The sequence below is a fragment of the Camelus dromedarius genome, chromosome 5 (assembly GCF_036321535.1).
Source record: "Camelus dromedarius isolate mCamDro1 chromosome 5, mCamDro1.pat, whole genome shotgun sequence".
NCBI lineage: Eukaryota > Metazoa > Chordata > Mammalia > Artiodactyla > Camelidae > Camelus > Camelus dromedarius.
This window is the reverse complement of record NC_087440.1, coordinates 68,626,732-68,652,400: the sequence shown is the minus strand read 5'-3', so window position 1 is coordinate 68,652,400 and position 25,669 is coordinate 68,626,732. Positions and strand designations below refer to the sequence as shown.

Here is a 25,669-nt window from a genome sequence, read left to right as displayed (position 1 = left end):
AATTGAAAAATTAACATTAATGTAGCATTTATGATCAGCAACAGAGCACATATTATTCTCTTCTTTTCCATAAAAACATTTAGTACAGTACCTACTACCTCAGCTAACCCAGAAATGTCACAGGATGGTAAACAGAAAAAGGTGCAACTCGTAACCTCCACTGGCTGCTCTGAAGATTATACCATGTCATTTAAAGGCTAGCTTAATTACAGAAAAACCCTTAGAAATCTGTCATTAATATTCTTGTATGATCCCTCAGAAACAAAACGAGCAAGAGGCAAGAAAGGGCAATGCAGGCAAAAATAAAAAAATAAATAAAGTGCATTACATTTACAGGTAAAATATTAATAGAAGACAAGTGATTACCCATTCACTAAATAGTTTACTGGCTATCTACTTATATCAAAATCAAAGACAGACATTGAGAGGATTTAATTAATTATGTTCACTCCACCCATTTTACAGATGAAAGCAATGTGGCACACAGAAGTTCATAAACTTGCCCAAGGTCACATCCAGTAAGTAAAGGAGCAAAGCAAAAACTCAGGTATCACAATATGTTGACTCTGTGTAAAACTTCATCCCTGCCCTTTAGGAGTTTACAACAGTGAGCATCAAGAAACACTGGGCTGATTTTTATTACTAGTAAAACTATTGCTTAGAAGTAAATGAGATCTTTTTAAAAGAGTAATAAATGAGATCTTAGACTTCAATAACTGAATTATAAATTAAAAACTGAAGTGCAAAAAGCATTCCTTATATAGTCATATAGTCATAGTATTTATTTATTTATTTTTCAAATAAGCTATAATGAGAATCTGGTCATTTTAATTTAAGTAGTTTGCATTATTAGCCTTATGCTTACAGGATCTATTCAGCTATTACAAGAAACCACACAAACTGACTATCACATTGGAGCTTTCTCAGACAAATCTTAAAAGAATCATCAATAATATAGCAGTCACTTCAGCATATCCCAATACTACAGTCGGCCCTCCTTATCCTAGGGTTCTGCATATGTGACTGAACCAATTACAGATCAAAAATATTTGAAAAAATATTCCAGAAAGTTCCAAAAAATAAAACTTAAGTTTGCCTGGGTCAGCAAATATTTACATAGCATTTACACTGCACTTACCATGATTTACATATCATTTTCATTGTATTAGGCGTTATAAGTAATCTAGAGATGATTTAAAGTATACAGGAAGATGTGTGTAGATTATATACAAATACTATGCATTTTACACAAGGGACTTGAGCATCTGAAGATTTTGGTATCCATGCAGGTGGGGGTTAGTGGGAGTCCTGGAACCACTTCTCTGCTCTCAAAGTCCCCCAATTCTGAATACTGAGGGATGACTGTCACAAAGGCATATCAGTATTTATATGTGAAACACTAAGGCGCAAGAAAGGTGAAACAATTTGCCAGTGCACAATTAAGAGGCAAGTAACAGCCAGATCTTCTGATGCCCCGCCCAGGTCTCTGCCAGTTAACCCAGAGAAAACTCACACCTCCACTGATGCGCTGAAGATCACAGCTGCAGGGTGACCCTCCCTGGAAGAGCTGCTCTGTACATGGAGCTCAGTAGGAAGCATAGGCAGGCAACAGGGCTAGCGAGCTAAATTTTCAGTCAGGCCTGGTGAACAAAGACTGTTGGTACAATGAAAGGAGCAAGCAAAGCCAGATTTGATTTTGGTCCAGTAACAGCTGAAGACAATTGATGACTGCATGGAGAAGGTCAACAACCCCATTGTTCCGCAGCGTGGCAAAAGACACTAGTGGACTTTATAACATTCTTAGCAGCGCCCTGAGAACAAGAAAAGATAGCTGTTGAGAAGTGAGGATCTCTCATGTGACCTGGATTGCAGAGGGAGTGGGAGTAGGGATGTAAATAGATTTTGGTGTTTTCTCTCTCTGGCCACCTGCTAGAGACTTTCTGAAACTGACAAAGCACAATACTTGAATTCACTGCCATCCCATTTCCTTTTTCTCAAAACATTTGCTCGATCAGATAAAAGGAAAAAGAAATCCTTCTCTGATCAGCAACTACAAAACCTAAAAAAAAAAAAAAAAGGCCCAGGAGAATACAAATAATCTCAAAGTTTAGACGTGCTGAATAGAGAAGCCTAATCGGAAAACCTATCCATCAGCGCTTTAAAAAGTACCACAGGAGAAATGTTTAGAATCCCAAAGTGAAGTTTATTAAAAATCTCATTTAAGGAAGCACCAACAGAAAAGTACGTTTCTGTCTCTCACTACATCCCAAGTTAACAACTAAACTATAGCATGTTTAATTACTGATACCATTTTCCTTCCTCACTCTGAGATAAACATAAACAAAATGCGTATTCCACAGAAACAAACATTTTCATGAAACTGTTTTCGTCACAATCTTCCCCAGTACAAAGGACTGTGGCTTGCTTTCATGATTCTAGCCACCTGAACTAGTTTCCCCTTCACTTAGAAAACCACTAAAAAGTTTTCAAGTGCCAAGTGAACTTGTGATTTATTCTCTTTCCACAAGAGAATTTAATCAGTCTTGGTGTTGCTCTGACAGCTTCTTCTAGGACAGGCAGCCCAAGTTCTGATTATATGTATGGGCTGCGAGAGCCTCTATTTGAGTTTTTAAAAGCTCAATGCAATAATAAATGTAACCAATCTCCAAGTTGCATTCTATAATTAAAATCAATAAAAATAATTTCAAATGAGTTTAAAACTTCAGTAATACATCCTGGAAAGATATTCAGAATTTTAAGAGACTAGGAGCAAATAATTTCCCTAGCCCTACAAGAGGCTTTGTGAAAGCGGTAGGCCCTAAAAAGAGCAAGGACAGTGATACACCCTATTTAGTGATTTTTTCCTCCTTCCTTCCCACTCTACTTCTGTGAACCATCTGTGGTAGATTAGTTTATTATTCAGCAAATCTTGCACTCCCTCGCCCAGCATCCCCAGCAGAGGAATATCTTTCCCCTCTGCACTGATGTTGAGCTTGGCTCTGACTTGCTTTGGCCTCAAGGTGGGCGCAGTCTACTACCCACTCCATGCCTGTGAGCACAATCTTATGACTTGCTTTGGCTGATGGGATCTTAGGAGATGTGGCACAACAGACAGTTAAACTGTACTTGAGCAGGTGGCCTTGCTTTCTTGTACTTCGGCTGCTACATCAACGAGAACTTACTTTGGGTAGCCACTGTCCCTTCAGCTAGGGCCCCAGAATAAGACATGCAAAGCAGAACTGCCCTAGCTGATTCACAGACCCACACCTTTAAGCCAAGCGAGAACTAATGCTTTAAGGCACTGAGTTTGGCGAAGGTCTGTTATGTAGCATTACCACAGTTGTTTTCAAATAATAATGGTTATGTGGACTCAGAAGATGCAGAAAAAATGAACAAAGACTTACAAATCCAAAATCCTTTACCTGAAATCTTTAGGACTAAATATGTTTAGAATGTATATATTTGTTGGATTTTACAGAGGTCACATTATGCAAATACCATGTTTTATAATGTTCCCTCAGTGTCCTAAGTTAGAACCACAAAATCAAACACATTAATAAACATATAGAAAAATATATACCTTAGTCTTAAATTACATAAATAGGTTCAGGTTAGATTTCGCTGTCAAATGAATTATGAAAAGTCTTTCAGTTTTTTCAGGATTCAAGAACTGTGGATATGGGACCATAGTCCTGTAATATCAATGTTTATATAATTATAAAGAATCTTTCCCCCCCAAATTTAATTTCAATAACTCTACATAAAAGGTATAATTACCCTGAGTCGTATCAAATTTGTGGTGGAAATGGGTAGAATACGACTAACCTTTAATGAAAATAACTATTCACATCTAATTAACTTGTAAATCATTGATTTTACTCAGCAATACCTGCATTTTCTCTTTTGCCTTAGATCAACTTAAGGAACTGTACAAGCATTGTGAAGACCAGACATTAATACCCTTTAATCAACAAACACTTAATTGAGTTTCTTCTACATAGCCAGACACTGTGCTAGGCACCAGGTTATTGAATCAGATAATGCTTCTGTTTACATAAGGAGCTTTTATCAGAAGGGAAGACAGATAAGCACATTTTAATATTATTACATGTTGAAATAAAAAATTTTAGATGCACTGGGTTATATAAAATATGTTACTCAAATTAATTATGTTTACCTATTTCTGTTTTAAAAAAATTATGCTCATTAGAAAATTTAGTATTAACCATTGCAGCTCGCATTGTTTCTATTGGACAGTGCTGCTCTAAAGCTTCAGTTCTTTCTCCTACAACAGGCTTAAACTGAAAATTTCTAACAATCTTTTCCTTCTTGAAGCTTCCCTCCCTTCCTCAGTTTCTGTTACACTGCACTATGGAGGTTCCCCTCCCACCACTCATTCTCCTCAGCGGGTCCCTCATCCTCTTCCACTTCCCCATTATAAGTGTCCTGAAGGGTCTTTCTGGGCTTCCTTGCCCCCCTCCTTCCTTAGGCATCTCCTCCACTGCTCCAACATCAACAGCTAAGTCTATTTAAGTGATTCACATTTACAGCTCCAAGCCTGTCCATAGGATATTTTCAACTGCTGGCACTTCAGAAGTGATACTTCCAAACCACTTCCTCATCTTCCTTTCTAGACTAGTTCTTTGTTCCTAACTTCCTTATTTCTGTGATCTCCCCACTTCTCCAAACTTAAAGCCTCCTAATCAGCTTTATGCTTTACTCCTTGCTCCGCAATTGGCTGTCATGTCCTGTTCATGTTTTTCCTCTTTTCTAAGCCTCTGCCACTACCAAAGATCAAAATCATGTATCTCACCTGGATTATACAAAAATCACCTCAAATCTCTTAGCCTCTCTAGCCCCCCTACCAGGTTAAGGTTATCAAAGCAAACCAAAACTTATCAAAAGCAAATCTCAGAACACCATCCAAATCTGCCTGGCATCTAGGATATGAAGGAGAGGCAGCATTAGAGGTCTTTGAAAGGTTTTTCAGAATATATCCAAAAGAAGTAAGTCTCCCCCTACAATCGAATATAACAGTAGTGGGAAAGCAGGAGTAGACTGAACCTGGATCTGAGAGAGAGGAAGAGGAGCACAGAAGCTTTGGTAGAATGTTAGATCTTTCCTGCTAGAATGATTCTCAGAGGCCAACTCCAATCCCCCAGTTCTCCCCAAATGTAAATTCACACAGCAATCTAGGACTAGGGGCAGTCATTTAATTTTAATTAAAATTTAGCAATACATCATATCCATTCAGAGGAAAATATACCCAGAATTGTGGTAACTATCCACCCAAGGACCAGAGAACACAAATGGAAAAACCAGAAGATAGATGCCACTTCTATCATCTTTTCTTTAGGAAAGGTGGGTAAGGGGGAAAGAACCATGCACTCAATAAACAGGCTTCTTTTTTCACTGTTAAGGATTTGCTTAAGTGGAGGTGGGACGGGGTTTAAGTTGGCTGAAATCTGTGAGTTAAGGAGAACTGAAATTGGCTTTTGCAGGTGACTGAAATCAGTCAAATGCAACAGGTTCCAATCTACTTTGCTGTTTTATTCTCTTTCATAACAGCTATTTAACGTGCAGTCTGGGTTGCTGGACCCTTAAGATCCACAGGGCCCCTCTTTTGTAGTACACCTTCTGATATAATGACCTCCTCACTTCAACTCCGAGGGTGAAAACCTTTCCATTGTAAAAGATAATTCAAAAAACAAGATGCCCTTAGCCAGACGTAATCTCTACCTGCCTCAAATTTCAGGGAATATTATGACTTTTACAATTTGCTTTACCGTGTAGTTATTTGCATACTATTCTTATCTCCCACAGTAAACCTTGCACAAGCTATTCATCTTGTCCAAAGCAGGCAAGAATTAAGTTACTTTCCTACAAGAGAAGCGATATTTATTTGAAAGGAATCTGAGCGGGATGAAAACGCCAAGTATCTAAAACACGTGCAAAGCACTAGACATATATGCCTCGCGACAGTCCAGATCAAGGCAAAATCATGAGACCCTGTTTTTCGCCCCGAACGGAGACAAGAAGGAACTTGGTCCTGGGGACCACTTGCTTTCTCTGGACAAGGACACACTAGGGGGAGGAGGCGTGGAGTTTCACCAGTTGCTCAGCCAGACCCAGAGCAAGGCGCTTTCTCTTTCTCCTGCTCCACTCCAGGCAAGACGGTCAATCCTGGTCAAGGCACCTGCGCCTAGAGATGTCGAAGGGAAACCAGCACTTCCGGACCAAGGCTGCGAAAGGGAATCGCTCTTCAACCCAACCGCGCGCCGCGAGCCGGAGAAACTGGCCGACCCTTCTGGTTCCCCACACGGGGCTCCTCGGTCCCCGCCCGGCCGCGCCCGGCTCCTCATCCTCGAGGACACCGGCTCTGCGGCCCGGGAGGCGACAAAGGGCCGGGCCTGCCCGCGGCCACCCGTGTCGGCACCAAATGAGGGGCGCGTTTCTCTCTCCCCGGACCCCCCACCACACACCTACCTTTGCCTCGCCGCCACCACTATCCTCTCGCAGCCAAGGTTCCTTCCCGAGCAGCTGCTGTTTTGTTTCTGATGTGAAATTTCGGCCTTTGGAGCTGCTCGACCCAGGCCCCTCCCAAAAGGTTTCATCGGTGTCGTCACTTCCGGCCCTGGCGTCGTTGGCGAGGCCCCACTGGCTGAGGGGGCGGGGCCCATAGGAAGGGGTGGAGCTTCCGGTGGTGAGCGGGATTGCTGGGGAGACCCTGCGTTACAGGTGGCCTCCTTGACCTGGCGGGAGCTGCCTAGAGTGCCAGCGCGGGTCTGGGGTTTTCAGGGATCTGAGAATGCTCTTGAGCTGAGAATTAAAATTTTTACGTAAAATGGACCCAGCATGTGCTTCTCCCTGCCTACAAGCGATGGCATCTTAAATCTAACGTTTTTTTCATTTCTCGGTAATACCTATTTGTACAGTGTTTCTTAATGCGAATCAGCTGCACCGCAATCAAAAGTATGCTAATTTAAGTTGTCAATACCTATGCCCTCCACCCCTTACCCAGTAAATCAAAATTTCTGGTGGGTAAGAGAACCTGAGAAACTGCATTTTAAACAAACTTTGTCTAGGATTCTTGGGCTCCAAGACCAGTTTTCCTAGATGGTAAGCTTTCAGAGAGCATAACTTGTCTTATTTTTGTAATTCCAAACCCTAAGAGGGTATCTGGTACATACTGAGCTGCTCAATGGTCCTTTGATTTTTCGCATCTGCCGGCTTTCCTTCAAATGGCCATAAAGGCCGTACCAATAACTAATTCCTTAGGTAGCAAACCACACTCATACACTCATCTGAAAGCTAAAAGTAAACAATGCATACTATCACGTAAAACCAAAGGTGGACAATGGAGAAACACTCACATTCTGATTACACAGGTAATTAGGAAACTGAAAATGAAATCAGTAACATGGCATCTGGCCAAATGAGATTTTTATTTCTTTTAAATTCTCCCCCCAAGATAACCATTCATATTCCTAAAGCATCAGTCTCCAATCCCTCTCTCGTCCCTGCCCGCCTCGAATACATGAACGGATTTAAATAGCTTTTACACACAACTTCATATTTAAGAACAGAAGTAGCAGTAGTTTTTCCATTAACAGGAAAAGTTGGGAGAAAAATAAGGTTGACATCCCCCCCAATTCTTTGTAGTCCTCATCTCTCCTTTCCCTCCTTAAACTTCACAGGGGTAAGAATTTTTCCATTTGTTCACATATATTGCTGAATGCCGAGAACAGTGCCTAGCACATAAACAGTACAATACATTTGTCAAACAAGCATAAACTAAAATCCATCTATTTATTTGTGAACTAGTTCAATCTCTTTGAATGCAATCTGTAATATGAGTATAAAGTCTTAAAATGCTGGTAAACTATCCTTAGAAACAATTTCAATACAAAAATTTTGTGCAAGCATGTTCATGGAGTATTATTAATAGCAAAAATTGGAATGCTAAACATCCTGCAATAAATTATGACTCACCTACTTTACCAAATGTCAATAAAATTGTTTTTGAAGATCAACAGAAGTGTAACAGAAACACTCATCCTGTTAAAAGCTGAGACATAAGATTCAAGCATATGTCAAAACACATTCCCGCAAAAAGGAAACAAAGGTGATTAAAAAAAAGCAATCAATGACTGAATAACTGGAACTACAGGTACATTTTTCTGTATTTCTTCATCTTCTTAGGAGTATAAAAACCCAGGAAACAGAGGAAGAACAGCAAAGAAACACTAAGAATGACACAGACTAGAGGAACAAGGCTAAAGTAACGTCCTAGATACCAAGAAAAGTCCCAAATAGAGAGCAGATGTCCATAGTTTTAAGAGATAAACTAGGATGTAACCTCTTACAAAGCCAGTCTCATTTAGGCTATCACCAGTCACCAGTAGAATGGAGAGATACAAACACTGAGTGAGACCTGAGAAATCTGGAGGGCACATGTAACTATATGCTACTCAGATCTAAATTCTAAGGTTGTTTTTGTGTTCTTTGAAACTTATTCTAGCCTGAAGGAGAAAAGATAACAGAAACACCTGAGCAAGACTCAAGAAACTGCAAACTGTAATTAGAAACCAGAGCCAATGGAGTGGGGGAGGTCTCTGGATAGGATGGATGGAATACCAATCATTAATTATAGAAAGCAAAGATCCAAGATGCATGTTATTATAAACTGGAGAGCTAGGACTGGAAAGAACATGCCTAAATGACTTTTTTGATGTTAAGGTTTTATAAACCTTGAGTTATTTGCTAAGTAAGGGGGAAAATGAAATGACTTTTACATATTCATACCTATCTACTGGAGGTTTAAAAACAGTAAAGCTGCAATGTGTGGGGGAGAGCTTAAGTTCAATAAGACAATGAGAAAAACGGTACTGAGGGTCCAGGCTACCGGCAGTGGTGCATTTGTATTTTCCCCGTAAGTGTCTGGAAATTGGGAGCAGGATGGAGAAACAAATGACAAAAATAAATGGTGGCCAAAACCAATAGTAAGTAGTAACAGATGAAGTGGATGGGAAATCCAGAGTGCCAGACTTGTTAGAAGAACTACCTGGGGAGAGGGGCTGCTAAAGACTAGAGTCACTAGTCAATAGAGTCAGGATCAAGGCCAGTTCTTTACACCACTGATTCCAAGGCAATCCAATTAACACTTCCCACATAAAAAGCAGTCTGCCTTCATTTATACAGTGTCATTGCCCTATTTGTTATGGGAGTAAAGTAGAATTGAAATATGAGAGATAATATTGTCATCAGGGCTGGGTGCTTGGCCACATTCTCTTATTAGCTCTTAGATGGCTTTAATTCTTTGCAAGGATTGGTCTCCTTAGATTGGGACAGCTCAAGATGAAGGGCTGGCTCTGTTACTCAACTTGTATTTTCAGTCTTCAGTTCTTTATGTCTGTCAATATTTTATTAATCTAAATTCCTTCTTAACAAAGAACCTGGACCCTTTTTAAAAAATCTGCTTAAAGAATATATTTAAAATGAAACTTTAACATCTAGCTTTTCTAATACCTACTGCAGTAACAATTAGTCATGTCTCTTCACCTGGATATATTTGGCAGTATTTTTAAACTGACAGGAAAAAAAAAATGAACCTTCTTATAATGTCCAGATTCCACAATATGAAGTGTCCACTAATTTTTACTTTGGTTCTAAGAAAAAAAATGGAAAAAGTTGTTTAGAACTATTTTTAAATTGCAATACTTTTTGCTTTAATGAAGGTTTGCTAAAAATGCTTCCTGTGGGGGAACTTTATTAGTAAGCACTATCCACTGCCCTTAGGTGGATATTAGCATCTAGACCATACCTTTCCAACATAACTTTCTGTAATCACAGTAATGTTAATTCTGAAATATCCATCCAATATTAGTAGCCACTAACTACATATGGCTGTTGAGCACTTGGAATGTGAATGCTGCAACTGGATTTTTAAATTCAGTTTAGTTGCATATGATTTCTGAACACTTGAAACATGGCTAGTGTGACTGAAGAACTGAATTTTAAAATTTAATTTTAATGAATTTAAAAGCTTAGTAGTGCAGATCTAGACCATGAATTAGAATCCAATATGCAGAAATCTAGATATCCAACTTTGGAGAACACTGTAACAGTGTTGCATCAGGTAGTTAAGATGATGTGATCTCTAAGGTCCCCTCTATATTACTACCTCTGCTGAGAATCTTCGTATTGTCCCTTCCCTCTCAACCTTGAAATTATCTCAATTATATTATATTATATTGCTATATGACTATAATTAAATTATATTACTATATGACGATTCATATAGTACTTTGTATATACGTCTGTTAGTGATCCTTATTATTTCTTCACTACTAGACTGTCAGCTCCTAGGATTTTGGTTTCTTTATGCCTATCACTCCACCTAGTTTATAACATGAACGGCACATATCAAGTGTGCTTCAATGGCAAACATAAGTTATATGCAAAAAGATGAAAGGGATAGCTGCTTAAAAATTCAGCTACCACTCTGTGCAAGAGAATCTAAAAGTCATCAATCCAACTACTACATGATGTGGCAGCACAGGCAGATTTGAGTGTCATTTAATGCAAACAAGACGGCTTGAAAAGAATTTTTATTCATTTTCGTTTATAGAAATTATCTTTCCTTCCTAGGCATTTTAGATTAACATTCCTAATTTGGCTTTCATATGAGTCAAGTAATAAGATGAAAGGCAAAGAATCTGTCAATTAAATAAAGAGGAAAATGTAAGCATTCAAATGCAGATAAACAAATACTGCAATAATTTAACATAACATTTCAAAAAATCTACCAGTTTATCAAAAATTATAAGCTCACTTTAGTCTTAGTATAAATGAACAGTAATAATTCCTGGATTTAAAATATATGTGAATTTCCCTAGTTTTCCTGACACTTAGACTTCCTGTTTTTTTGCCTATGTGGCATTCATTCTAATACCCTTTATTAGTCAGTGGCATTCACAAATCAACCTCACCATCTTTTGCTAAGCAAACAATTTCTCAGTTTCACAGGAATAGAATGCTGAAATATGACTTGGAAAAATGTGTAACCACTTTGACACAAAACCCTTAAGCAGTGTTTGGGTATAAAGTGGAAACATTCATAGAACTTACTAGAGAAGAGTTGGGTAAATAAGCTTCATATACACACTGTACACCTGCTTACATTTATTTGCACTTAAAATTTTTACTTAATATTAAAGGAGAAAACATTATAATAGTGTTTAGCCTCATTTGACTCTCGTGCTCATTTTTCTCAATTTGTTCACCATTATCTGGTATTCATGCCTGATAAGTACTTGAAACAGCACTCTCCACAAAATCATCAGCCTTTACTGTTACAAAAAGTTTACCGGGAAGCACTATGGTAAGATTCAGGCAGAGTAGCAACATAGAAGTTCTCTAAAGAGAAAATGTTCTGGGGCTGGCTGGAAATAAAGCCTAGAATATTAAGAGTTGTTCTTGGGGATCATTTTTGGAAGACTGCTTTATGTTCATGAACTTAAATATCTATTTGCCCCCCAAAATGTTTTTCTCTTTAAAATCTACTTGAAAAGAAACTAAAGCAGCATTTGTGCAGTCTTTTAGGATATAATACTAGTACTGAGTAGGTACCTTAAAATGCTAATCAAAGTAGTTCTTGGAACAGTTAGTACTGGCACCATCTATCTGGGAGCTGGCCAGAAATGCAAAATTTCAGGTCCAACTCCAGCGCTACTAAGTCTGAATTTTAACAAGATCCCCCACGTGATTCAAGCGCACGTTAAAGTTTGAGAAAAACCACTTTCTTCCTGTAGACAAGACAGATGTACACATTTAAAATTATTTTATTTATAGGGTCAAATGAGGAAAAAGAATATTGGGTTTCCTAACTGCCAGATCAAGAATGGTTCTCAAAACTTTCATATAATTTTATAACTTGAATGGGTAAATATGAATTAACTAAGGTTCCCAAATTAATCTACGGGCAAATGGTAAAGACAATCCAGAAAGCTCAAGCAATTTAGCAAAAATTTTTTCTTTATGTGTATTCTCACTGACACTACACTATACCAGCTTAGACAGGTCCAGTTCTTTACATACAAACTTGAAAAATAAAAAACTCTGAAAACCTCCAAGTTTAATGGTGGCAAAAACAGATATGAACTGACATTAAGCTATAAATGAAGCAGTCTTTAATCCAGTGACTGTGATCATTCCTGTTCTGCTGCAGAAATGTTAATGCATACATTTGGGATCCTGACACAAATCTCACTGGAGGTGTTACACAGTATGTGGTATATGCCCCTAAGGATTTCACATAAGGGCCCTTTTAAGGTAAATGTGGTAAGAGAGCAGGAGAGATCAAAGCAAGGAAAATTAAATCTACCTGAATAAACTTTCATGCTAATACTGGCTAAATAAAAACAACCTAATATGATGCCTTAGAAATAATAATAATTAAGACAAGACAGAGGCATAATAAACAGCTCAAACAAGGAGTTACACTGGGGGTCAATCTGAGAAAAACTAGTAAATGAATCTGTAAATAGCAAGGAGCATGTTTCTGAAAATTTCCCTTGAGAAACCACAATTTAAAAAATTGTAACACTAAAAGGGGGTATCTACATAGACGTATAGATAATTCAAAATAAGGTATCTCTATAGATGTATAAATTAATCCAAAATCCACAATGGCCTCTGACTTTCAGTTACTAATATTCAAAAATCAATTCCATCAAAAATTCAGCCCATATTTTCAAATTAAGTTTCTAGGATGCACTGCACAATTATAACATGATGCCATTTATTTAACAAGACTCTGAAAGAATGAGTCCCCGAGATCAAATATATACATTTTTAATATTTGAAATATTTACATAATGGAACCATGTCATGGTCCAATGTTAAGAACAGTGTTTTCAAATGTCTTAAGATGTAAAAAAATCTAGTAACTCAAGCTCAGTTATGCTTTTTTAACACCCTCCCCCCCAAATCTTTTTTTTTTTAAATAAATACTCAGACATGGGAATAGCTGCACCTAATTTCTGTTAAGAACTGTTTAAAAACTTGTTAAGATTTTCAGGTAATTTTGCTCCCTGGTAAGTTCTGATCTACAATCAAGAAAGCCCCATGTATGTCTCTAAGAACACCATCAGTACATTTTTAAACTTTGATGAGCAGAGATAAACAAAGTATGTGCCTGTGTATACACACATGAGATAAACCCTTATAAAACAAAAAATTAGTGGTAACTACCTTAAACGATTTACTTTATCCTTAGAAAATAGATGTAAACTTTGTAAATTGCCTTGCTGAATTCCTATTGCATTTTGTCAAATGTTCCTAATCTGTAAAATTGCTTAGTTTTATCTTTTGCTTATTTTTTAAAAAGTTTTTGACTTAATGCTTTTTGAATTGTTTTTTTTTAAACAAAATGGTACATCAAAATTAAACTAAGGACCAATTAGTGCAAAAACGCATAAAATAAAGCTCTCCAGAATCTAAGGATCTGCCTCATTTCTCAACAATGAAATCGGGGGGGGGGGGGACCACCATGATTCATACTCCCTTAAAAGAGAGGCTGATGTAGCCAGCTATGAACAGAAAAAAACCCCACTCCTTTTAAGACTTGCTTGTCACAGGAAAATACCATGCTCTGAGAGACTAATAACCTAATTACCCCAGACATTTGGGTTGGCACAATACCATGTTTCCTTTACAATTCTATTCAATTAGGAAATGTTTAAGGAAACAGAACCCTCCAAAGCAAATTAGGGAAAAGTAAGACTTTTATACATACAACCACACAAACACATTCATACAGAGATATAAGAGGAATGGATTGTCTGCTAATTTTTGCACTCTAATTTTAAATTCCATGCCTTCATGAGGGCCTGCCATTTTTGATCAGAGGGGCAAGGGTAATAGGTGTGATGGGCATTCTTTCGATTAACATTGTTCATGTTGGTGTTTATACAGTACAGTTCAATATTAAGTGCAATTTTGCAAAAGAATTGGGGAGTCATTTTAATATTTACAAGGAACAAATCAGCAGAACAAGATTATATCAGATAGGCTGTGTACAGTAGCTGTGGCTTATAAAACATACCAGTAATTTGTACCTGGTGAGTATAAAGAGAACCAAGGTAGGATTCAGATGTCTTTACAACCAAAGGAGTACACAGGGCATCAACAAATTAGAAGACAAAAAAATTCACATTTTCTACATTAAAAAAAAAAATTACAGATCTCACAAATGTCTTTGAAGACAAAAAAAATTTTTAAGTCCTTTGAACGGTGGGAAAAAAGAAATCTGAAATGGAACTCTAAACGTAAAAAGTTTTTTACTTCACAAGACCAATTTTCTTGGCTTCTGTTTCATATATCAATAATCTCCACATCTTGACTATAAAAACTTCTGCTTCTTCATCAAGTACCTAGAAAAGAAAAAGAAAAACACAAAAAAAGTTCACATGCAAGATAAGCAATCATCAGCATCTCCCAACAACAGTGACTGGTATCAAAAAAGGTCTTTACCTACCAACAAGCATTTACTTTCTTTCTTTCTTTCTTTTTTTTAAAAGCATTTACTTTCAATAAAATGACTTAAAGGAAACCTACTGTGAGAAATGTATTAATACAAGTAAACTACCGAAAAAAAAAAAGCATTCAGCAAAATTCCATTGCTTACTAAATACTGACACCACAGTACTCCAGTTTTTTTTCTAACTTTCAACTTTACAAATACTACATTTACACGTCTTGAAAAACTATCTCCTAAGGAATGCAAATGCTTGTAATAAAGAACATGGTAATTCAGACAGAACTAGTTATATAACTACATAATAATATAGAGTATCTCACTCATCACCCCCTAAATAATCTCACAACATTTACTGAGTCCACATTATGTATGTGACACTGAACTATTAAATGAGAATATATTAATTTTAATATAGTGTCTGGGATACAAAGTGAACAGTATCATTGCAAGGGACACAAGACTACTGAATAAATAAAAGGCCTTTTCCTGTTGGCAAATCAAATTATTTTTCTGTCTACTTACTTAGTGCATCATGTCCTTACCACTCCTCCTGTCCTCATCCCCCACAAGTATGGCACTCCACTCCAGGGCTGCCATGTGGTAAAATGGAATAGCATGCTTCTTCTACAGAAGGCAGCAATGACTGAGCTCCAGGGTACCACCATCATGATGGCATGTGGCCTAATGCTGCCAGGACTCTGGAGCAGCAGGTCAGGTTAGCAGTTAAGCAAGCCAGATCTCTAACTACACTGCCTGAGTTCAAATCCCACTTTTACCTCCTACTAGTTACATGTCCTTGGTTGGGTTATTTATCACAATGAGCCTCAGTTCTCTTATCTGTGAAATGGAGGATATAATAGTTGTATCATACTGGTTCTATGGTAGGAATTAAAAGAGTTAACATATACAAAGAGCCTTCAAGAGAGCTTAGGACCTGAGTGATCAATAAGTACCTAAAAGAAGTCAGAAAATGATTTTGAGAAATTTCCCTAAATTTCTCAATGATGACAAATAAAGAACTTTAAATAAGACTTTTATGAGCCAGACTAAACTGGCAGTTCAAGAGAGAGCTATGCTGCAATACTAATTAATGTGGAAATCATACCCTGGAAATATAGATAAAGGGACAAAACTGCAACCAAAACTCATTAATTAATGTAAAATGAAGAAACGTACAGTTTGAAAAAATGTCAGATTTTTGATAAGAGCAAAATACTTTTCGAGCTAAAAATTCAACCTCATTTATTCAAGAAATATTTAGAGGATCCATGAGCTATTTCCAGAACCAGCTGACACTAGCTCAACTGGTTTCCTCCCACTCTGATCAACAATGGGCCAGAAAATAATCAAAAACAATACAAGTGATTAAGCAGAGTCTAATTAAACTCCAAATACCAAAGTATTTCAACAGATCAAAATGGATTAACCCTGACATATGGTCTTCACCAACAATGACTGTATCTCTGCCAAGGCCAAAACCCAGAACACTGATTTTTTTTTTTTTTTAATTCCTTAATCAGGCCTAACTATGAAATTCTCTCTTTACCACAAGGATAACTTTTTAAAGAGCCTGGAAAGTCAAGGAAGTTAAGATTCTGTCCCCAAGTACTGAGATCCATTCACATTTCTCCTTTCATCTGAGGCTCAGCGTTAGAGTGAAACTTTTCAAAGTAGTTAGAGATTTGGCTTACTTAGGAATTTTAAACAGCTGCACTGGGCTGGTTAGGCAGCAGAAAGCTAATGTTGTCTGGCTTAGACATCATATACTACGTGGACACAAAATATCCTGACCTTAAAGCTCCTTTTGGTTAGGCACCCCACTATGCCACTCCCTGAAGACTTTGACTGTAGCTCAAAATGCAAATTTCTCCAGTCATCTACCACCTTATCTCATGCTTGATGTTCCTCTTTCCTCCCTGACTCACCTTCCATTGCTGTCTTCCCACTCTGTCCTTTGGACCCTATTCAACTTTATACTAACCATCCTCAGCTTCTTTAATTTGACTTTTTATCTCCTTACCTTAATTGAAAACCTAGTATGTCCCCTAAAGACCCTGACACTCGTGAGGAAGTTTGTCACTTTCAAATCCTTAGTCTCCACAGGAGAGGGAAAGCTGCTGGATCTTTACTGTCTCCTTGTAAACATTATTTCCACTGAGGCTCATGAGATCTCATTACACCATCTTTTCATTCCAAGAGCAGCTGTCTAGCAAATACCATTTTTCATCCACATTAAATTAGTGCTCTTGCAGCTGATTCTCGTATTTCTCTCCAATCCCAGTCGCAACACGCAGGAATTTCAGTTTCTTTGTGTTATGACCTGGCTTAAAGTTTATTAACATTCTAAACAATTATCAGCTCTGCCCCAGAAACTCTCTCCCACCACCATCCTTTGCATCTTGCCATCATCTGGACTGATCCATCACTTGTATTCTTAAACATTCTACTCTCTAACTATACCTCTCCTTCCAGTTATTTCACTCACACACATCTCCCACAACCTTCACTGGAACCACCAAGTCCTCGATGCACTCAAACTACCAGCTCTTTTCTGGTATTACTCCCTTCTCTTCCTAGACTGGAGTTCATACTTCATTCAGTATCCTCTTATCTTTACCATCAATTCTCTTCCTCCTTTCTTTTCTCACAAAAATCAATGCAACCACTACTCTAATATCCAAATTAAATGCAAATGGGGATTTGATGTTTAACCACTGCCAACCCAAAAGACACCTGTCCAAGTGACAAGAGTTATACAATCTTCAGGTCTCAGTTGAGATGGCAATTCCTGTGATGACTGCCCTAACTGCCCTCAACACCATCAGATGCTCTATCCCCTTTGACCTCATTATCTTTTTTGCATAACCCCATTATATCAAGTATATTACAGTATCAACATTGATATACCCATCTCCCTGCTAGTTCTTTAAAAGCAGATAGTCCACCTTTTTATGCTTCTAGCACAATGTTCTACCCAGTAAGCACTTAATAAATGCTCTATAAATGTATGAATTTATTCATACAGGATTTATATTTATATACACAAAAACCAAAGGGAGGGGAAGAGAGAGACTGATAAAAAAGAAAATTCTAGCTTTACTCTTGTCTAATGATATCTTGTGTGAATGCCTTTAAACCTCTTTTAATGCATATTCAAATTTAAATTCAGGCCTATAAAGATTCTGGACCAACATGGGTAGAAAATCAATCAAATTCAGAGAAGTTAATGTGTTCCCAATGATATTAATTAAAATATTAATAACAGTAAATTTCTAACTTACCATGGCAACATCATCTAAAATGCTCTGAGGTGAACTATGAGCCATAACCTAAAAGAAAAAAATTATGTCATTTTTGAAAACAAACAAAACGTTAGCATACAGTCAAAACAAATTTAAGGTTCCCTCAAATTAGTATGAGAATTTGTGGCAGAAGAACCTTTCTATAAAATTCTTAATTCCCAGAATCCCCTTCCTTTCAAGAGAAGTTTGACACCTAAACCTAGAATCTTAGTCACTATATTATGTCTTCTAATCCATATCCAGATTTACTAATGAGTTTTAATACTACAAAAATTACAATGGAAAGGGCCACTTATATTTGCCATTCCTAATGCTCATTCCTACTTAACAGTGCTGGTAGAAAAACAGCATTTCCTTAAAACACAGTTAGTTATTCCTTTATAGAAAAATAACTTTCTTCTACTATAATAATTTTCTTATTAAAGATAAGATAAAGTCTTTGCCTTCAGGGGACAATGAAAGGATGTGGTAATCCTTGGTGGTTAAGAGTATGAGTTTTACAGGCTTGGCTCTGCCACTTATAATGTAACCATGATCAAGACACAACCTCTCCCTAAGCTTTAACTTCTTCATGTATAGAATGTATAGAATGGGGACACTATTAGTAACTTACAACTTACTAAGATTATTGGGAGGTTTAAAGAAGATGAAGTTCTATAAAATGTTTAACACAGTACCTATCAAGAACAAAGCCTGGCACACAGTCATCAATCGTTAACACTACTATCATGCTATAAAGAGCACTATTTTGCTTTTCTTCCAAAGGATGGACGACTGACAAAGGAATTGAGACAAGCTACTGGCTGTCTCCACAAAACCTCCTCAACTGTACTTCAGCAATGTTTTAACCATTAAGACAAGGAGAGGGTGGTGAAGCATTCTCAGGAGCAGGGAGAGAGCAAAATTGGCAATAGTCAGCAACTGTCTTCCTTAACCTCAGAAATGAAAGCATGAAGCAAGGGGTCTGAAATAGTGTGAAGGGGCTCACGTGAGTAGCCATAAATCTCTTAAATGAAACTGAATTATCATGGACTTGGTTCTACAAAATTGTTCAATTTAGAAACTGTCTAATATTTTAAAGTATATAGCAAATGTTGAGGGTGGAGAGAGTAAAAGACTAACCTTAGAACAAACAAAATCAACTAATGTAGCTTCCTCTTCACCTATGTATTCTATGATTTTTTTATTAATCCATGGTCTAATTCGTCGTTCCATCAATATCTGCAAAATAAAAACATGGTTATTGAACTGAAGAGTTTTTTATTATATTTACTAAAAAAAACCCTATATAACCTCATAGTTTTTCTTAAGGCTGAAATAAAACACGATCATTCAAAGTTGAACTGATAAAGGTGTGTATCAAGATATGAGCATTTGCTTCTAATTTATGGAGACTTCAAGCGCCACTAAGAATTTCCACAATAAGCTATTGGCCATGTCAAGATTCTAGCCAATGGTATCATCCTACTTGTCATTAGTAGAATCAACTAAGTTTGTATGCTTTATTAAAAACCAAAACCTCAAAATAAAATGATTAAATACAATTTGCTACTCACAGAATCCACAATAGACCAATCCAGGGGATACGCAAAGAGCTCAGGTTTGGCTGTAGGGATTTTTTCAATTAGACTCTTAATGTGTTTGCGCTTTTCTTCAGTGTTTACAGTGCCTTTGGCAGCATTTTTATCATCTTCACCATAATCCAAGGGAACTAGTTTCCTTTTTCGGGGTACATCATCACTGTCTTCATCCTCAAATTTGTTAAAGACACTATCTACAGGGAGTTTCTTTCTCTTCACAGAATTAGGTTGACCAGGACTATTGGAAGCACCTACAGTAAAAATACTACATTAGCATGATGACTTAATTTTCAAATGTTACAGTTTACAACCCACCATCCCTCAAAAGCAGTATAAAATGTACCTCCACAAATCTCAGAGAAAGATCCCAACTTAAAAAATAACTCACTACTCACAAGTGCTAGAAAATTTAACTTTTCACTTCTTCTCAGAACTTGAGGCAGCTGCACATATAGGAGCACTAGTAGAACTATGAAAACAGTCATGAGCTAAAAAGGCATTTTTGAATAATCTTCTATCTACCTACCAAGCAGCACATACTTACTTTTTACCTTGAGGCAAAATTGAGGTATTTGAAGGGGGAGAAGTAGAGAAAAAAGGAAGGAGATGCTAACATACCCAGTTTAAGACTTAGTCCTATTTTTGGCCTATGCTCCTCAGGTTGTTGCTGATCTGGTGAATTTTCGTGAGGAATAATAATACCACAGGGAGACTCATCCCCGGGAGTATTGGGAGTTGCGTTGCCACTGGCAGAGGAAACTGATGGGGCAGAACTGATGGGCCTCAGGGTAGGCTTGAGACAGGGCTTTTGCTCTGGCTCTTCTTCCTCTTCCATGGGTTCCTCTCGTTTTTCTTCTTTTTCTTGTTTTTCTTCTTCTTCTTCCTCCGATTCTGGTTCTTGCTTTATTTGTGGCTGTCTGCGCCTCTCAGCCTCTTGTTCCATCTACAATCAAAAAAAAAAAAAAAAAAAATCTGATTAACTGAAACAGACCAAAACTATATTCAGTTCAACCAATGCTTTGTTTTACAGTATCTTTCACAAAATCTCTATTTTTCTTTTTCACTAGGAACAACAAAACACTGCTTTACTTCTATAATCAGAAAGCCATGTAAATCTATAGAATCACATTAGGTACTCTGCAAAATGCTTTTTAGTATTTCACATATATTTACCACTCCTCAGGAGCTTTTATACACTCTTCAGAGATAACAAGAGTAAATGCTAATAGTTGGCTAATTTAAAATGAAAAAGTATGTTCTTATACTTTTATTAAAGAAATCACAACTAGAAACTTCATTTTATGGAAGTTTTTTGTTTTGGGGTTTTTTTGGGAGGAGAGGTAATTAGGTTTATTTATTTAGTTACTTTAATGGAGGTACTGGGGATTGAACCCAGAACCTCATGAATGATAAGCATGTACTCTAACCATTGAGCTATAACATCCCCTCTAGAAACTTTTAGAAGAGTACTGACACTACGTAAGAGGCAACACAAATCCTCAACTTGGTCATTATATAATCATTTTTTCCTTCTAAGTAATGGTATGGAGACAGACGGTTACTAGACTTATCATGATGATCAACTTATAATGTACATCAATGTCCAATCACTACACTGTACACCTAAAACTAACATGTCAACTATACCTCAATAAAAATGTAAAAAGGAAAAAATAAGCACATCAGAAAATAGCATGTAAATGATATTTGTATTTAGAAAATGTTGTGTGAGTGGAGTATATGTATATGTGTGTGACATTTTAAAAATAACCACACATTTACTTTTTTTTCTCTTTTTTTCTTCCCTTCTTTTTTTTCTTTTTTCTTTTTTTCTTTCTTTCAAAGTTGACGTGACAGCTTACTGAAGAGTACTGTGGTTTTTGCTCCATGTTTGTTCGAATCTTTATCTGACATCGCAGCTTTTGTTAGATCTGGGCAATTTGTGCTTCAGTGTTTTTGAAACAATGGCTTGATACCATTTCTAAATGTATGTATTATAACCAATTATGTTTAGTTTGGTGCTTACCTACAGAGTGCCATCATTCAGGTGAATCTCTTACTTCTGTTGCCCATTCTGTTGTGCAGGTTTGTAATATTGGCAAACTATCTACTTAAAGCTTCAGAGTGGAATGAAAGCAAAAGTCTAAAATTATCTGGTTCTAATTCTCATTAGCTAGAATTTCATAATTTCAACATTGGATGTTCTTTGTAACAACCAGTTGTTTCTTTTACTTGAAAAAATATGTATTTGCTTAATTGATTTTTCTGGATCTCAATTCAAATGAAAAAAATTTCTGCAGTATATCATTAAATGACTTACTTAGTATTACTGGTAAAAAAAAAATCAAGCTAATTAAGATTTTTAGATCACAGCTTTGACGTTTATGAAAAATTAAGCAATCATTCAGCTCCTAGCCAGTTTTTTAAAAAATATTATTTTGTTGGTTGTACCTGGGATTCCTATAAAGTTTTCCTCACAAAAATATGAATTCCTGGTTTGAGATGTATACTTTGACTCTCAACTGAGAGTAGACTAAGTTTTCCCTTTTAAGGATTAAATCTAAAAATGTCCATCCTCTGGCTGCTATAAGCTTTTGTCACATTTTGAAGGTAAATATACTCTGGCCGTTCTTAATTCAATTGGATCTTTTGAGGTAGAGTAGTAAAAGTAAGATGTGTGTTTGTTGCTTTCAGAGTCGAACACTTGCTTAGGTTTATTTAGAACCTATTTATGAGCAGATTTTCACTGACAGGTTTTTGTTTCTTTAATTTTAAATCCACTTTCTTCAGAGTCAAATTGCTCATTATGCAGGTGCAGCTTGAACTGCAGTTTAGGTCCGTGTAGGAACCATTCACCTGTGGTAACAGAACTGGGAAATCCTCTTGAGAAGAGGGCCTTAGTGACCTTTTTTGTTAGAAAATTTTTGGAGGGAATTCCTGGACTTTTTTTTTTTTCCTGTCTCTGCCACAGCATCTGGTTTTGAGATAGGAGTTAGGTATGAGAACAAGAAGAGAGCTGACCCTGTTAACATGCTGGTTGTAGTGATGTGCCCAAAGGGAGAAAGGATTTCAGGTAACCACGGTGAACTGTCAAGCCTAATGAGGAGTTTTATATGTACGGTGTAAACAGAGTTGGAACATAAAAGTCCTACAGTGTTCTTTAGCTGTTTAGCAATTGTGTGAGTGTTTTCTTAAAAGAAAATAACAGCTGCTATCTTTGGTAACACAGATGAAGGTGGATTTTTAAAAGGCTTTGTACCTTGACCCCTTTCTACTTAATGGAGTTAAGTCTGAATTGCTCTGTATAATTTACAGAATGAAGATAGAGGGGATAAAATTTGACTAAACACCTTTTTATAGTTTCATCTTTTAAGTTATATTTAGAATATATTGATTATAAATTGATTATACACTTGCTTTTTTCTGAAAAACTTTTTGACGTTTTACTCAGTTACATGAGTACAAAGGATATTTTCAGTCCTACAATCCTCACTTAATTGCAGTCTTTAAAAAAAATCCACCCTACTGTTCTACTTGTTGTCTATTCATACGGTAAATTCATTTCAAGGTGTGTGTCAGTGGGTATTATTGGTGCTTTCTGAAGTCAAGGTGAACTTGTTAACATTACGTTCATCTATAATGGCATAGGGGAAATATATCTTTTTAATATTGTAAACATTTGTACTGAATAACCTCCCCCCGCCCCGCAAGCAAAACTGGTGAACAACGGATGAAGATATGGAATTCAAAGCTCTAATGGACCTTTTTGAAGAGAAGTGATGGCTTATGTGGAGTTTACATGTGCCTCTTGATGGAAGAAAGCTAATCTGTTTAGTATTTGTGCATTTTACTAAAATGGGAGCTTAAAGTTGTGAATCTGCTATTGTGATGCCAATGCCGGTGTTTGAAGTGGAAAAAAATGACCTTGCTTTGTGTTGTGTACACAAGATTTCTGGAAAAGTAAAGAAAAACCTTTTTTATGGCTCACATAGCTTAAAAGTAGCTGTCACTCAAACGTGTGCTTACAGTTGAGCTGCTTTTGTTTTATTCTAAATAAATAGTTTCTTTTGAGGGAAAAAAAAATAACCACACATTTATAATGATTATAAATGGCTGATAAGAAATGTCTTCATTACTGTGTTCTATGTCGTGTGAACTTTCTATTTACTCATGTAAGTACTTAATCAATAGAAAAAAAAAACTTTCACTTTGAAAAATAAAAGGGTCATGGAAGATGTGGTTTCTGTTAATAGCATATAAGAATTTTTAAAGTTGATACAAAGAATTATAGTATTAGATTCATGATATATTAATAATTATTCTAACATGATTTCTAAAAAGCAAGAATACGTGGGCGCCATGTCCTATGGCACTCTTCCTTTTCAAATGACAAGCGAAAATATCTTTTGGAAACAAAATTTTTAGGCTGGCAGTGAGAGAACTCAAACTACAAAAGTCATTATGTATCAGAGCATATACATGTAGGAAGGACAGGTCTCTAGCAATGTTACATTAAAAGATATTCATTTAACAAGAAATAAAGGAGTTAAGACATATGAAAGATGTTTAAAACAGTTAAAGTTGTAAATCAACTAATACTGATGACATACACAATAAAGAAAAAGTACTAATATTCTCCCCCAAAACACAAAAGTGCATGGAGTATACAGTGCACTTCCCTTATAAACTAAACTACACCATAGTTGGCTTGGTTAAGATGACGTAATATTCTCAGAAGACTATTGTTACGGATGTTACAGTATCTTACCCTCTGGAGCTCTGCATCTGGATCCGGGTGCCCTTCTGCCAGAAGGCGCTGCCTGATTTCCTCCAGCTCTTCCTTCTCTCTTTTCCTATCCCGTTCATCTGCTTCCATTTCCTTTTCCCTATCACGTAATCTTTTCTGAAGAGCGCTTCCTCTACAAAAGTAAATCATAACAGGCCTTATTTGATACTCAGACCATCAGGTATTACATATGATGTCTCCAAAAGCAAATCATTTCCATACTAAAAGCTTCACGCTTAGAGACTAAAGACCGTCTTACTAATGTTCTGTGTCTACAGAACACCCAATACAGTGTGCTGTCTACATGTTAGTGTTTAATAAGTAAGCACTGTCTTGTCATTTATCACCATGCCTCATTCTTAAGTCATTCTAAGTGTCTAAAATAAGTAGAAAAGAAGCTTCCAGAGCAAAGAAGAGTACTCATTTTATACCTATTCTAACTCTAACACATAATTTGTGTTTTCTTGGATGCCAATTTGTAAAAAAATTAATACATGGAGTAATAACACCCCTAATAATAGTTTCTATCTCCAACTTAAATAAACTCCTTTCCTTGGGGTGGGGGGCGGGAATCAAAGAAGGAAGTAGGGAATAATCAACAAAAAGCAGAGGTTCTACCCAGCACTTTATTATATCTCAGAATGTTGAAATTATGTACTATTATTTTGTGATTCAATAATTTTACTCATCTTTTTACTTTTTCTACAAAGTCAAATCCTTGGCATTCTTTCAATTTAAGTTGCTAATTCAATGTTTTAATTATTTTGGCTACAGTGTGTTAAAGTATATACATTAAATGCACTCACTACATGCCTGGATCACGTCAGGCACATGAGAGATTTAAAAAAATCAAAATACTGTGCATAACCTGAGGGAAATTAGAGTTTAGAGTGGAGGCAGCATAACAAAACCACAGTGCTGTAGGTACTAAAAGAATGAGAGTAGTTCAGAAACACCATGGGGGAAAAAAAAGGATGAGGGAAGGCAGGCTTCCCAACTCTCACTTCATAGTAGTCTATCAGTTGGGTTGGGGACGGGTAGGAGGGTGTTCAGAGTGCTATGTAGTACTCCTGAAATCCTTTAATACAAAATTTTCCAGACCATGGTAGATAGTCATAAAGATTAGCTGTAACACTATTACGGGCCTTCCCCCAAAGAAGCAGCATAGAACTGTCAAATCCTTTTCCAACAGCTCCACCCGGCCCCCATCTCACTATCATCTATGGGGATAATTACAAGGTGGAATTTGAGGATTTCTTTCTTTCTTATTCCACTGAGTGAACTTGCACTCTCTTGTAGACAAGAGAAAGTACAGCTAATAAAAAGCTGAATGTGTGAGTTCATAAAGCAAAGCTTCTTTACCTGTAATACTTGGGATCATCTCTATCATCATCATAATCTTCTAAGAATTCTTTTAGTCGTTTAGCTTCTTTTGCCTTTGAGGAAATGAAGGACAAAG

The 25,669-nt window shown here is 36.8% G+C and overlaps 2 protein-coding genes across 4 annotated transcripts in view; both read right to left on the bottom strand.

Annotated features, from left to right (window-relative positions):
• Window positions 1-6,626, bottom strand: part of PSEN1 (presenilin 1) — a 59,952-nt gene extending 53,326 nt beyond the window's left edge. For 2 of the 3 annotated variants that reach the window (XM_010976545.3, XM_010976547.3), the window contains exon 1: window positions 6,487-6,626. The gene's annotated coding sequence lies outside the window, so the exon portion shown is untranslated. Of the gene's footprint in view, window positions 1-1,515; window positions 1,639-6,486 lie in introns of those variants that run through there. The other variant, XM_010976546.3, reaches the window with a different exon arrangement.
• A 3,969-nt stretch (window positions 6,627-10,595) lies between these two features.
• RBM25 (RNA binding motif protein 25) overlaps window positions 10,596-25,669 on the bottom strand; it is a 50,448-nt gene continuing 35,374 nt past the window's right edge. Inside the window, exons 13-19 of the mRNA XM_010976548.3 lie at window positions 25,573-25,646; window positions 24,193-24,343; window positions 20,043-20,367; window positions 19,401-19,675; window positions 18,967-19,065; window positions 17,824-17,871; window positions 10,596-14,435 (exon numbers count right to left, since the gene is read on the bottom strand). Of these exons, the coding sequence (XP_010974850.2) occupies window positions 14,343-14,435; window positions 17,824-17,871; window positions 18,967-19,065; window positions 19,401-19,675; window positions 20,043-20,367; window positions 24,193-24,343; window positions 25,573-25,646 (1,065 nt within the window). The 3' untranslated portion in view covers window positions 10,596-14,342. The remainder of the gene's footprint in view (window positions 14,436-17,823; window positions 17,872-18,966; window positions 19,066-19,400; window positions 19,676-20,042; window positions 20,368-24,192; window positions 24,344-25,572; window positions 25,647-25,669) is intronic.